A 14,721-nucleotide genomic window follows, 5' to 3' on the forward strand; every position below is an offset into this window, starting at 1 on the left:
ACATCCCCTGTGACACCAACCATGACTTTTGCTGTACTTTTAAATTCTTTAGTATTGTTAGCTCATATAACTAACTCGAAGCTAATCAGTCTATGCCCATTTTTTGTACTTCTCAACATATTCACAGAAGTGCAGAAGGTCGATCTTAAAGTCTATGGCATATTAATAATGAATTTCCTTAGTACTGCTGCACGGCTGTAGGTTGAGCAGTCTTCGGCAAATAATATTTTGTACATGGGTGTGGTACGAGAGTAATAGGTGATTTATTTTAAAATTGCCTAACCGGTGTGATAAATCAATCATGGAGAACCTGAAGTAAAATATTTCTTCACAGCCATTGTCAAGGACAAGGTTAGTGATGTCATGCATTTCCTGTTTCTTCATAAGTAAGAGAACATCTCTTCCACTTACATTGCAAGTTGCTTTATTTCTCATTGCAGAACAAATCCTTGATGTACTGGATGGGTATTAGACAGAATTCTGCTGTGCATTTCAATGAAAAGTTATCGTAAATCTTTTCAAAAACATTTTTAAATAATATTTGCATATGCAATCAAAACAAATTAACAGCTGAAATTGGAAACCATAACAGGTCATATAAATATGTTTTAAAATACTGATACATGAATAACCATTAATAGAAATTGGAAATAAATACAATTTTCAATACTTTGCACAATTAACAAAACTTTTTTTTTTTTTTTTTAAAAAGTGCAATGAAAGTTTTTCAGATCCTTTTCCACGTAAAAGGAAAAGACTAGCAGTAAGCGACGTTGGTTTGAAGGTGCTTCCAGTGTCGGGGGGTGGGAGTGGGGGTTCTCCCTCAGCTCAGAGAAACCGCTCCAGAATAGCAGGGAAGAGCAGTCCAACAGCAACACTCAGAGCTACGACAGGAAAAAGAAAGAGATACTGGACCACACCATGCTCTGCTTATCAAGACAAAGCATCAGTCAAGTTCCTGACCATGAAACCACTATATTTTTATCTACATTTTTTTTTTTAATATGAAACCGGAACCTTAGCATTGAACTGGAACAGTATCATCCATACTGAACAAGAAAAATACCCGGCCAGCTTTGAAGAAACCGAGAGCCAACATCAGCATTTGGCTAATATGTAAATAAGGGCAACTACAAAATAAGCCTGTAACAGGCTACAGACAGGGTGCTGCTGTTTGCAGAACACAATATACTGTATTTTACTTCCTATCAGTTCATCCCATATATACCAGTCTGTTGATGGCGGTGACTCATAAGAGGCACACCTCAGAATGTCCCAACGTGACCTCCCAAACAATGGGCTGATTGTTAGTGATCAAATTTACTTTTCTTTGTGAGATGGAATTCACCGGATACTTCCCAGAGTTTTTGACTAGGTTCCAGTCCCCGAAAAGCAACAACAGAGCACCACATAATTATTTTATGCATGATCTCAGATAATTTTAACTCTGTAGAAGTTAGTTTAAGCCAGTGCTGAAGACGTCAAATGACATTCCAGTTTCATGTTTAAACTATATACAAAGATTTCATTGTACATGGACTTTCACATATTACTATTCTGAGCGTGTGAAATTTTCTGTGATTGAAGACTTGCCCATTTCACATGGACTGAGGGCTGATGGTAATAAAGATGTTATTCAGACTGAAATTATTCTAAAATTGGGATGCAAAACATGAGTCTCTGAATCTTTTAATATTAAATGTCAGGGGTCAGTTTTAAGGCTGGGATTGTACTAGCTAGACACAGGCTATAACGTCCATTATAAATAATGAGAAATGTAAAAATAACATGTGTTTTATAGGAATCCCAGAGTACAGGGCGGTCCATACTTGAATAGGATGGCTTACCATGAGGGGTAATGTTGGCACCCTTTCCCCTGGACACTGGAAATAAAGGGTGAGAAAATAGATTAAAATAAATTTGACAGAAAATGTCCTGCTCATATCCGATCACCCATCCACCTTCCAAGCATTTCTGATCAGGGACACAGACATGCCCAGAGTCTAACCCAGGCAGCAAAGCGGCACACAATGGGCAGGATGCCAGTCTATCACAGACTGCACAAGCAAATGTTATGGCCAATTGAGAGAGGACAATGAACCTAATGCCTTTGGAGTATGGCAGGAAAGCCATGCAATATGGGGAGAACATGCAAATTCCGCACATGTAAAGCAGATAGATACCCAGCTCATTCACAGCTCATTCCTTCAGTATTAAATATAGAAAATGGCTAGCATAAATAATGAACAGTAATTTCAAGTGATTTGTCGGAATCCTAAAAGCTGATCTCAGTGGCTTACTGCAAATGGAGGACGCTATAATACGAATTATAATCAAAATTTGGTTAACCTTGGCATCCATGTAGTTAGAATTTCACATCGTAGACTATATTATGGAGCATACACATCATGCAAGGGCTCAGGGTTTGATGGACACAACTTTACCATGTGTTGTGCCCCGAGTGGTCACTGCTGTTTTTGAGGTTGTGACTTTGCGTGTAGTTGGTGGTTGAGAGACTTAAAAAAATACAAGATTAAACATGAGTGCACTAACTGATGTAAGATTTTATCTTGTGAAGTTGTCACAAGTTTCACCTGGAAGTGATGAAAACCAATTTAGGTGACAGGCAGTATAGCTAATGGCTATGTAGCTAACAGGGTGTGTATAGGTTTCAAGAACATTTATAGACGTGGACAAATTTGTTGGTACCCTTACAGCTCATTGAAACAATGCTTCATTTCTCCTAAAGAGAGATTCAACAGCAAAAAGCAATGTGATAGAATTAACCAATAAAATTGTGATTTTTTTTTTTTTTTTTTTAAACAAGGATATGCTAAAATAAAATGGACAGATTTGTTGCCCCTTAAGAGATTATTTATCCTTGCATTATAGTCATGTTTCAAACTAAGCGTTTAACCTTAATTAGTATCACAAGTGCCTTTAAGCTTTTCATCAGCCATTCCGCCTTTTTAATGGAAAGAACATGCTACTGTATTGTTTGGTATCACTGCGTGTGAACATGGACCAGAGAAATCAAAGGAGAGAGCTGTCTGAGGAGCTCAGAAAGAAGATTACCTTTAAACATGGTTATCTGTAAAGGCTATAAGACCATCTCCAAGCAGCTTCATGTTCCTGTGACCACAGTTGTTAATATTATTAAAAAGTATAAGGTTCATGGGACTTTAGCCAACCTCCCAGGACGTGGACGCAAGAGGAAATGCAATCCCAGGTTGATCAGAAGGATAGTGTGGATGGTAGAAAAAGAGCCAAGGAGACCATCCAAAACCATTCAAGCTGAGCTCCAAGGTCAAAGTACGTCACTTTCTGATCGTACCATCCGTCGCATTTTGAACAATAATGGACTCCATGGAAGAAGACCCAGGAGGGCTCCACTATTGACAGAAGAACATAAAAAGCAAGAGTGGGATTTGCCAAAATGCATGTTGACAAGACCCCAAAGTTTCTGGGAGTGCTTTGGATTGAGGAGTCAAAACTGGAGCTTTTTGGCCAGTCACATCAGCTCTATGTTTACAGAAGGAAAAATGAAGCTTTAAAAGAAAAGTTATGCATTGCTGTATCTGGCACAGGGAACTTTGAATCTGTGCAGGACACAATGAAGTCTCAAGACTTCTAAGCCACCCTGGAGTGAAACATACTGCCCAGTGTCAGAAAGCTCAGCCTCAGTCACTGGTCATGGGTCCTCCAACAGGATAATGATCCAAAACATACAGCTAAAAGCACTCAAGAATGGCTGAGAGAAAACACTGGACTTTTCTTAAATGGCCCTCCATGAGCCCAGATCTTAATCCTATTAAACATCTATGGAAATATCTGAAAATTGCTGTGTGGAGACGCCACCCTTCAAACCTGAGACAGCTTAAGCAGTTTGCTCAGGAAGAGTGGGCCAGACTACCTGTTGGCAAATGCAGATGTCTCATTGTGAAGTACAGAGATCGCTTGTTGGCACTGATTGCTGCAAAAGGTGGTGCCACAAAATATTAAATTAAGGGTACCATCTTTTTTGTCCGTGCCATTTTCATTTGTTTAATTATATAAAATATTCAGCTGAATCAATAATCAACAGCAAAGTCTGATTTGTGTTAAATATGGAATATACAATAAGGGATGCCATTACACTTTTGTCAGTTTCAAGTTATTTCAGAGATAGTTGTGTTTTTTTGTTTTTTGTGGACAGATACCAACAAATTTGTCCACATATGTAAATCCATGAAGTCCCTTCAAGTTGGAACAAAACTGCTCATCAGGACATCGGGTCCATGTAATTAGAATTTCACATAAATGTGAAAGTGATGGTGAATGTTTAAGGATTCAATCATAACACTACATTCTGCAAGCTAAGCAGGACCGTACCATGAACTGTGGACTGGGGGGTTGGTGTTGTAGAGATTGCAGGTGTTGTTTTCCATGTAGTTGGATTAACTAAAAAAAAAAAATGGTACCAACCAATATTAGATTTTGATTTTTGACATTAATTGTGGAAAAGCTGAGAGTGCCATGCCTTCCTGCTGACAGATGAGAACAATTCTGACATACACATCAGTCATGAATAAACCATCAATTTTGCCAGTTCTATGATCACAATGTTACTAAAACAAATCTGAAGAGCCGAAAGTGTGGTATGGTTTTGCTCTAAAACTGTGTTCAGTATGTGATCCTATGACAATTTACTAAACTGGAGCAAACATAAGCTTCAAATTAAGCCCAGGTACCTACAGAGTTTACTAGCTTTGAAAAGTTATCAAATGCAATCACTGGTCAACTTGATGGACAACTATGGGGACATTCAAGAATTCTGTCACAGAAGACCAGAGGAAGGACATAAGCAGTCAACTGGTTTAAAACAAGGGCTACACTGTCCCAGTCTTACCCTCACTGCAGGTTGGAAAGCTGGGAGTCCATCCATTCACGTCACAGGTTAACCGATCCGCGCCGGTCATTTTGTAGCCTTTTTTACACTCAAAGACGACGAATGATTCATATTTGTAGGGTGGTGAACCTTGCACGCGCTTGCTGTTAGCGATAAAAGGTTCAGGGCACCGAACAACTGCAATTGTTAGAAAAAGGTAAGCATCAAAAGAAATTAGCAAATACTTCTCAGGTATGCTTTGAGGAACAAAACTCAAGGTTTTCAGTTGTATTAGTCTGAGGTGTGACTGAAGAAAATTTAGTAGCAACAAAGTAAAATCTATAAACAGTAGGAATATGAATTATTGGGTTATTTACGTGGGTCAAATACAGTCATACGCTGTTAACCCTTACCTGTTAGAGTTAAGCTTTAGCTTTGATGAACAATTTAGGCAATATTTTATACTCATATCTAATAGTCAAGTTAACGCCTTCCAAAACAGGCTGGAAAGCTCAGAAATGTTGCAAAGGATGAATTCACTACGCAAAATATAAAAAAAGCAACACAGGCATTAAACAGACAATAGCGATGTCTTGCCTGCAGAAAGAAATAATTTCATCCTATACAAAATAATCAAAAGCCACAAAAAAGTTCAAGAGCGATTCTCGGGAAAGGTCTCTTTCACAGTCAGCCAAAATTTTGAAATATCATGATAAAATCTGATACCAGTCATCCAACAAAACTCATGTATTTGAAGGTGTGCAATAATAATTAATAACTTGTTAGTAAAATATATTCCACTTTAAAACAATATGGCCCTGTTAATTGCTCAAATGAGGTTTTAATACAAATTTAAAAAAAATTAAAAAAAATATGGTAATATGTCATCTGTCTCATTAGGTTTCATGTAGTTTTAATCATTAAATGTATTTATTCCTATAAACATTCTCTCAGTTTGAAATATGACATACCTGTACAATTAGGAGGTGCAGGTATAAAATTGCCATCCGCAGCGCACATAATAATTGATGGTCCAATAAGAGTGTAGGAGTCATTATTGCAGGTATATTCCACAGCTTCCTGGTACCTGATGTCAGAGTCCTTATCGGGCATGCCATTCAAAATGCTAGGTGGCTCCCCACAGTTAACAGCTGCAAAACACGAGGAGCAGAGTGTGATTAAGGGAGACAGATACATCACTTATGGCAATGTTACTCAAACAAAACAAACATAGACTGTCTGAAGGTCCCCAAAGACAAGGGTGAGAAGCATTGACTTATGGGGGCCTAAAAACCACAGCCATATGTTTACCTTCACAAACTGGATTGTGGCCAGTCCAACCACTCACTTCACAAATCCTATATTTATTCTGGTTTGCAAGTACATATCTAAAGTTGAAAAAAAAGAAGAAAGGTAACGCAAAGTGAAGAAAAAGAAATGACTGGGAAATGGGTTACAGAACATTTAAGGCCATACACATAACCAAGAACCAGGTCATAGCGTTTTTATTGTACCCATAAGGAATAAAAGCTGGGTCCCACCAACCCAGCTTCCAGTCACTTATCCAGTACAGGATGGTGGAGAATCTGTAGACAAAGCCCAAGGCGAGATATGGACACTAGGAGTAAACTGCGTGGGTAGTATTTAATTGCACTGTACACACATAGAAGCAAATGCGACACATAATTCAGCCAATTTACCAAACCACATCAGTAACTGACAAAGCTTAAACGAAAAAGGTACATAGAAGAACATCAAAGACACTGATGACAGACAGCAATTCTAACACAATGAAAAGAACTTATAATAGTAGTGGGGTAGGAAAATGCTAAACAAATCTATTGAGAACCTGCTCACCCTTCGTTACAGATCGCATAAATCGTCGCTCCAAAGTCTGTTCCTTCAGATGTGTTATACCTTCCATTAATTATATCCGGCGGGGAGCCACACGGCTTTTCTGATAGGAAGAACAAAACATTTTTACTATACGAGAATCACTACTTTCAGCAGCAAATATATACTGATCCTTCAGGCGCCCACTCTGAATTATAACCAGACCCAACACTGCCATTATAAGGTATAATGGTGAAAGGTACTGTATACAATACAAAGGAGATAGAAACAACTTATTGAATTGACCAGTCAGGAACATCTGAATTACTTTGACATTCCAGTGTAAGATTGCTCCATTTGCCGTCCTGGCAGGTAGATGATTTGGATCCGGACGTCGGTATATAGCCAAGAATACACTCATATGTAACCTTGGTGCCATTGCGGAAATTGTTCTCTTGACTGTATTGAGGCGCCAGGATAACATTTGGGTAGGTGTTTGGTTTTGAACACTGTCCTGAAATGGAAACAAAAATGAAAGAGTAAACAGCAGACATGATAAATGCTTTTAAGCAGCCCTATTATAAACATGTACTGAAGTTATGTTAAAATGCATGACATGCGGAACACAAACCAAGTCTATTAAACCTATTATTTCGTTTATGTAAACTTTTGTATTACAAAGATAAATTCATCCATCCATCCATCCACCCACCCACCCATCTGTCCGTCCATCCATCCATCTTCTATACCTGCTTGTCTTGTGCAGTGTTGCGGGGGCATGGAGCCTATCCCGGAAACGCCGGCCACAAGGCAGGAAATAATCCAGGATGGGGTCCCAGCCCATCACAGGGCACACACACACCATTCACACACACACTCACCAGAATAAGATGAAGGAATAACTGTATATATAGTGTAATACAATACAGATGGTGCAGAAGTACGGTAGTAAAAATCTTTTCAGGCCAGAAGAGTAGCTAATCATTACATAAAAATCTGCAGTATTAAAATAACATGACATGTACTGTGTAATCTTACCATTTGCATTGACTTCAAAAGTGACACACACAAACACGAAACAGCAGATCCCGTAAAACAGCCTCTTAAAGCCAAACATCTTTATCCCATCCAGGTAATTTCAGCAAGGCTGTAGCTGCTGGATCTGCTTTTGTTCCTGACTTCCAGCTGCTCGACTCCTGATCCCTAAAACCAAACCAAATTGGGTGGAAAAGACACTTTTACAACACTTCACTTCGCTCGACACTGGCCAAACGGAGACTGTGGCAAATTAGAGAAATTATTTTCTCTATTATAATAAAAAAGACCAACTTAACCTGATATCCAACCACCAGAAATGGCGATAAGACAGCAGGCAAATGTTGTCTGCTAGTTTTTTCCTTTTACGTACTTGGAGTAAAAATGAGGGGTTTATACGTATACCTGTCATTTCCGAGCAAGGCTGTAGTTTTGGTCTTGAATGCTAGGGATCACGTTCCTACCACATACTGTGGAAGTACTACGAGTTAAGGGGAGCGGGGGGTTCAGGGCTTGAAGGTCATCATTCGTTTCTCTTTTTTTCTTAAGGGGCGGGGGTTACTAAGTTTATCTGTGAAATAATTACTAGGATAATGATCTGGATCAGATTCGGACTCCGGCGTCCCACAAACATAATATCATTTTGCATGTGTAGACTAGGTTTAGCAGCACTAAATCACTCATATTGCCACATGTCAATGATCTGCACTGTAAACACCATACAATGTGACGCCATATCCTTCTACTTTGTCACAGAATCTATAACACTTACCCTCTGTATGAAATGTGCTATTAAAATAAAGTTGCCCATTCATGCAATACTTAATGTTGCAAAACATTTTATTGGCACAATAAAAAACAAGTATAATGAATTTTTGTGCAAAACGGATTTTAATACAAATCAGATAGATCGATAATTATGTGAAAACTTTGATTAGTGTGCAGGGGTGTCGTTAGGCCTATTTTAGGGGGACTTTAGTCCCTTTAAAATGTTTCCCCCCCCCCCCATTGAAAGATCTCTAGTGATGCTCCTGATGGTGTGCTTACAAACATCAACTGGCAAGTCCTGCTAATTCTACCATTATGGATTCTAACACAACAACATCAAGTTCTAGAAATGTTCAAAACGCCCAGTATTGCTAATGTTCCCAGAATGGTAACCCAATGTAATTTTTACTAGTACAAACTGGCATTTCAGATCTCCAATTCAAGTTTTATCAGTACAAATGAGTATTTGAGACATCCATAATTCAGTTCTTACCAGTTGAAATGACGTTTCCAATTCATCTATATTGTGGTTTTCAGTTGAGAGGGTACCAGTTCTATTTTAGATATTGCAAATGCTAATTCTAGATATCTGATATTACATTTTAATAGAAATAACTCTCTTTTTAGACAATTCTATTGTTACTAGTCACAATGTCTACTTTAGATATCCAAAATACAAACCGGATTAAGATATCTGTAATGCAATTATAGATATCTAAAACTACTTTACTACTAGAAAGAACTCAATTTTTGATATCTCAAATGCCCAGTTGTGCTAGTAAGAATTCCACTATGGATATCTACAATTTAACTAATTAACCATTCAAATTATTACTAGTTAAAATACAATTGCAGAAATCTACAGAAAGTGAGACAAGGCACCATTTTAACATTAAAATGTTGCACTATCTATAATTTCAGATATCCAAAATAGCAATTCCCCTTGTCAAAACTCTATTTCTACTAGTCATAATCCCATTTTAGATATCTAATTACATTTGAGATATCTAGGATTGCATTCTGGATATCCAAATTGCACAGATGACGCATTTAACGTCATTTCACATAAATTGTGTCTTGTTTTACTAGTAACAAGAGCAAATGTGACAAATTGTGTCATTTATGAGAAATAGGAGAAATTACATCAACTACAGCATTTAGGAAGTACAGCAATGAATAGGCCCTTTTCAGGCTTTCTGTTTGTTTGTACACAGCAAACAGTGTACCTGTACTTCCAGTTTATCACTATAGTCAAATCACCTTGTCACTGTTACTGTAATGTAGGGCCGCTGGGATTAGTCAATGTAGTTGATGACGACTATGAAAATGTGTCATCAATATTTTAAATCGATGCATTGTCTTATTATTTTCATAAAATTACCTTTATGATTTCTAAAATGCTTCAATACATTATAACAAATGTTTTTCTTTAATATCACATGTAATTATGGGAGTAGTTCAAATTATCACAACACAAAAAGGTGGTTTTACACTGTGCAAGATGTGATGGCAGACCACTGCAGTACTGGCGCTTTGCATGAGCACCTGAAGAGAAAACACACCGGCGCTATTCTACTCTGCTAACTTAATTTATTAAACATGAGGATACGCCAGATTTATACAGATGACCAGCTTTTGTGCATCACAAAACAACATCTCCTTAATATTTTGAGGCATACTACTGCTCTGCTTCTCAAATTGTGGCTGAAAATAATGTTCATATAGTGCCGAATAGTGCGTACATTATCCAAAGCCCTGCAATGGCATGCAGTTTGCTGGCCTCAAAATAAAATGTACTTTTTAGATATCCAAAATTAAGTTGATTTTCTGGTGGAAAATTAATTGTTTTGATTACTCGACCAATTGATAAAATAGTCGAAAGATTAACCTATAGAAAAATAGTTTGTGGCAGCCCTACTGATGAGTGCCTGTTTGCTCCACATTGAAACAAAGACAGCTTTATCTGAGTTTTCATGATTTTCCCCAGAATACAGAATAGCAAAATGCCTGGGTGAGATCGATACAGAGGGACAAAAGTCTTCTTTTTATTATAGAGGAAGAGGCTGTTTCTGCCTTACTCTAGTTGTAAACACACTTGGATGATCGTATCAAATGAGTTATGTTCGATATCCAAATTTGTCATAACAGAGCCGACAGTCCCTCCAATACATAATTTGGCTTTGTTCATCCCCGCAGTAAACAGATCTTTGGATTTAAATTAAGTTTAAATTAAACTCTTATACCACTGTTAACAACCACACTCTCTCCGCTACTTAATTTGAAAAACAAAATGTTCTAAAACCAGTGATTAAGACTGTAACCAGCAGCAACCAACAAACAGTCACAAACAGAAAAATGTTTTCCATGTTGAACATCTAGTTGTGAATGTACTGTAGGTTCCCCTTGTGTCAACAAAGTTAGAGATATCTTCAAATACGGTTTTGCTAGTAATGTCACTAATTTTTTATGTCACTAATTTTAATTATGACTAGTAAAAATACAATTCAGAATTAAGGATATCTAAAATACAATTACAGATCTGTGGTTAAATGTTAAAACGGCCTGCCGTTTGGTTTGCCGTAGTAGCAAGTAACACTGTTGCTTTATACCTCAAAGGTCATAGGATCAAGGCTGGATGGCGAATTGGCAATATACACTTGCCATTTTATGATAATATTTTATTACAGAATAATACTTTAAAAATTTAAAAAGATGTTCAGGTAATGTTATCGTGCTGACATTGACAGAACCTTCATTACAATGCACAACTTGGAAATAACGTTCCATTAACGTTACGGTAATTAAGAACGTTCTCTGACAGTTTGAGAAGACCTCCACATAGCTAAAGTTCTTGGAACTGTTAGCTGCGGTCATGTCTGTACAAGTAACTACCGAAATAGGAAGGAAATTTTGATATACATGCCACTGGCATAAATTATGGTGGGTCATGCAAAGGCATTTTTAGCATGTGAATTTTTATTTCCAGACGTGGATCAGCTTGATTTGGCGTTTCCAAAAATGCGTTTCCAGGTGGGTTGAAATTCAATGACCATAGAGGCATGTGGAATAATTTGCGTGCTCATTTTCTCACGCTACATCAGCGTATGTCATCTCCGCATCATCAAATGACATTTATAAGCATTCAAGTCACATGCACAGCACCAATGGTGAAACGCAAACAAAGTATATAACGTTAACACAGAACAAAGATAAAAACTGATCATCAAAAAAGACTACTTGCAGCCTTTTGTTGTTGGTACACTTATAGTCAGAAACATTTTGTAACGGTGTGTTTCTGGCCACGTCGTCTACTGGCCGCACATCCGTCAGTTTGATCCGCGTTACACCCTTGATCGTATCTTTTTCTCACGGACGGACTCGGATCTGCGTGGTTTATCACGCAGTTATTGACGATTTAAGTGCAATCTGAGTGCAACTACGTCACTCCATAAACGGGAAAAATAAAACTCTGCAGCAAAACATAGAGGTTATAGTCCTCCATGAACCCGGGCTCTCTGCTAGCCGGGGATTCGCACATATTAAACCCCAAACGCGCAGAAAGTGCTTTTAGCGCTGATTAATTAACCTAAAGACGCCAATATAGCTGCATGTTGTCTTCCTCACAGTCTTCGTGAGGAAAAATCTGTTATCCAATTAAACTCATGTCGAAAACACATCTCCTCGATGAATATTATTCGTCTTCTTGTATGTATCACGTACTGTCTTGTTAAATGTGTTTTTGTTGAATTGTAAAGTGTCATTGAGTGTATGAAAGGCGCCATATAAATAAAACGTCAGTTAAGTTTGTGAAGTAACTATGAAATGCACTACGACCAACGGCAACGACATTGTACCTCAGTGCATGAATCCACGCATCAAACTTCGGAAGCTGCTGAGATGTCAGATCTCGCTGTTTCACCTATAAAGTGAAGCGCCATCGCTCAGTTTATAAGGGCGAACTGAGTAATGACGGCACCTGAGCCCCATCTCCTTAAAGTTACAGTACAGGTATTCATCAGCGTTTTGATGAAAGCAATTCCCTGGTGAGACTGAATTTCGTAAACAGTAGTTTCTCTACACTAATCTGAATGAAATATTTAGTAATTCAACTTGGAAACGCAAGTCTAATGCACTTCCAATTTCCAAATGATATGTAATTTGCGACTAATTAAGGCAGAAACTCGGCTACAGTTAATCAAACATATCATCACCATCTTAACAGCTCGTTTTTACACAAAACTTAAATAGACAACAGTGGACAAAAAAAAAAGGAAACAAAAAAATTAAATGCTGTAAAAAAAATAAAAATACCAGAGTGAAGAAGTATGAACTATTCCTTGTAAGATTGATAGTAATAACGGCAGTTAAGATTTTGAGAAGTATTGTCTGCAAATAGGGATTGCACCAGAGATATCGCTGTAAAAGCATAAAAGTTGGTAATGAGGAAATGTTATCTGGGGGCAGAGTGCCTGAGAGCACTGGCTGCAGACTGGTCATTTGGAGCAAGCAGGAGGCCAAGAGGAAGCAAGAGGAACAGCTAATGCTTTCAAAAACTGCCGTCTGATGTAATTATGTGATTTTACTCATATATTTACATACACTTCCGGTCAGAAGTTTTAGAACACCCACATTTTTCCTTGAAATTCAAACAGTCTCATTGTACTCTGAAATGAAAGCATAGAACAAGTAAACAATTGAAGATGAAAAAGAAATCATGGAATCCATGTATAAACCAAAATGTGTTCTAAACTTTTGACTAATCCTTAGCCACCTTTGCCAGATATAACAGCTGAACACACTTGTGGTATTCTTTTGACAATAGAAATCAAATATTCTTCAGAAAGTTCTTCGCTACTGTGTTGCAGAAGTTCCCATAAATGCGTGGCACTTGTAGGCTGCTTTGCTTTCACTCTTCTGTTCAGTTCATCCCAAACCAGCTCGATGGGCTTTAAGATTGGAGACTGTGCTGGCCACTCCATGTTTTCAGGGTTACCATCTTGTTCTTTTTTCCTAAGGTAGTTCTGGCATAGCTTGGACTTAAGTTTTGGGTCATTATCTTGTTGTAGGATGAACCCCTGACCCAATAGGCACATACCAGAGGCTACTGCATGGTGCTGCAGAATGCTGTGGTAGCCATTTTGGTTCAAGGTGCCTCTCACTCTTTACAAGTCACCGACCCAGGATCCAGCAAAACAGCCCCAGACCAACATGCTTCCTCCTCCATGTTTGACAGCTGATGTCACACACTGAGGAACCATCCTCTGTTAGGTTTATACAAATCCTGTGTGATGAACCAAAGATCTCAAATTTTGATTCATCAGTCCATAACACCTTCTTCCAGTCGTCATGTAGTCCATTGGTGGTGTCAAACCTGCACCTCACAGTCTTTGCTTTACAGTTGAAAGTGAGACTTTCCTACTACCACCACTATTAAGCTGCGCTTGAAGCTGTGGTCCTGTGAGCCGCCTAACACGCAAGCTGTTGACTCTCAAAACACTTGTCTTCTGATGCTGTTGTGGCTTTGGGTCTCCCCCAGTTTCTCAGTGCCTTTAGACGGTGAAGTGAAACTTTCACTTTCTTCACAATTCACAATGTGTTCCAGCACTACTTGGTTATTTGGTTACTGGTTATTTCAAGAAGTTAAGATGTCACATGACAAAGTCACTTGGACAGAAATGCGTTCTTCTAAATGAAGGGAAACCAAAATACCAAATGAGAACACAAATCAAGCGAAGCCAGCAAAACTAAACAACTATGCAATTAGCTGGCTGCTAGGGAGTCCAGCAGCCCCGTGTGTCTCAGTCTGTGTTATGAATAATCACCCAAACCCTGCAAAAACACACATGGGCATTTAATAGCCACCACTGTTATGGCTCCAGGCCAATTTTGAAGGAAACAGGAGCATCTGGAGAAAACACAAATTAACCCATGGAGTACATACAAGTTCCACAGAGCCTAATTTAATGACAGGCTTGAACACACAAGCCCAGGAATAGAAGCTACATTAAAAGACGGAGTTCTAGCTGCGCCAGGGTACCACCCAAGCCTGCTCCCTTTCTGGCACTTAACTTCATTTATGATGCGGAGAAGCATGACAGGATATTGATGTTTCTCATAATAAAATTTTTCCAAAGAAAGGGTAGGGTACAAAAGTGCGGAGTTTAATAGCTGCCTCGATCGATAAGGTGATGTTATTGCTAAGATTTAGCCACCAGCCG

General features: G+C 38.4%; 1 protein-coding gene across 7 annotated transcripts; it reads right to left on the reverse strand.

The window, feature by feature from the left end:
• Positions 1 to 407: 407 nt before the first annotated feature.
• LOC111855751 (membrane cofactor protein-like) lies at positions 408 to 12,516 on the reverse strand. Of its 7 annotated transcripts, none has more exons than XM_023835073.2 (11): positions 12,358 to 12,516; positions 7,739 to 7,903; positions 7,029 to 7,214; positions 6,725 to 6,824; positions 6,179 to 6,255; positions 5,839 to 6,018; positions 4,889 to 5,065; positions 4,372 to 4,440; positions 2,445 to 2,516; positions 1,848 to 1,883; positions 408 to 842 (listed from the first exon to the last, which is right to left on the reverse strand). In XM_023835073.2, exons 2-11 carry the CDS (start codon positions 7,815 to 7,817, stop codon positions 829 to 831), a joined length of 990 nt encoding a protein of 329 aa, XP_023690841.2. In that variant the 5' UTR covers positions 7,818 to 7,903; positions 12,358 to 12,516; the 3' UTR covers positions 408 to 828. The 7 variants fall into 7 exon arrangements, with proteins under 7 accessions (XP_023690841.2, XP_023690840.2, XP_023690842.2 ...); XM_023835072.2 differs by having other exon boundaries at positions 408 to 884; XM_023835074.2 differs by lacking the exon at positions 4,372 to 4,440 and having other exon boundaries at positions 408 to 884.
• Between the last annotated feature and the right edge of the window lie 2,205 nt (positions 12,517 to 14,721).

The sequence above is a fragment of the Paramormyrops kingsleyae genome, chromosome 6 (genome assembly GCF_048594095.1).
Source record: "Paramormyrops kingsleyae isolate MSU_618 chromosome 6, PKINGS_0.4, whole genome shotgun sequence".
NCBI classification, from domain to species: domain Eukaryota; kingdom Metazoa; phylum Chordata; class Actinopteri; order Osteoglossiformes; family Mormyridae; genus Paramormyrops; species Paramormyrops kingsleyae.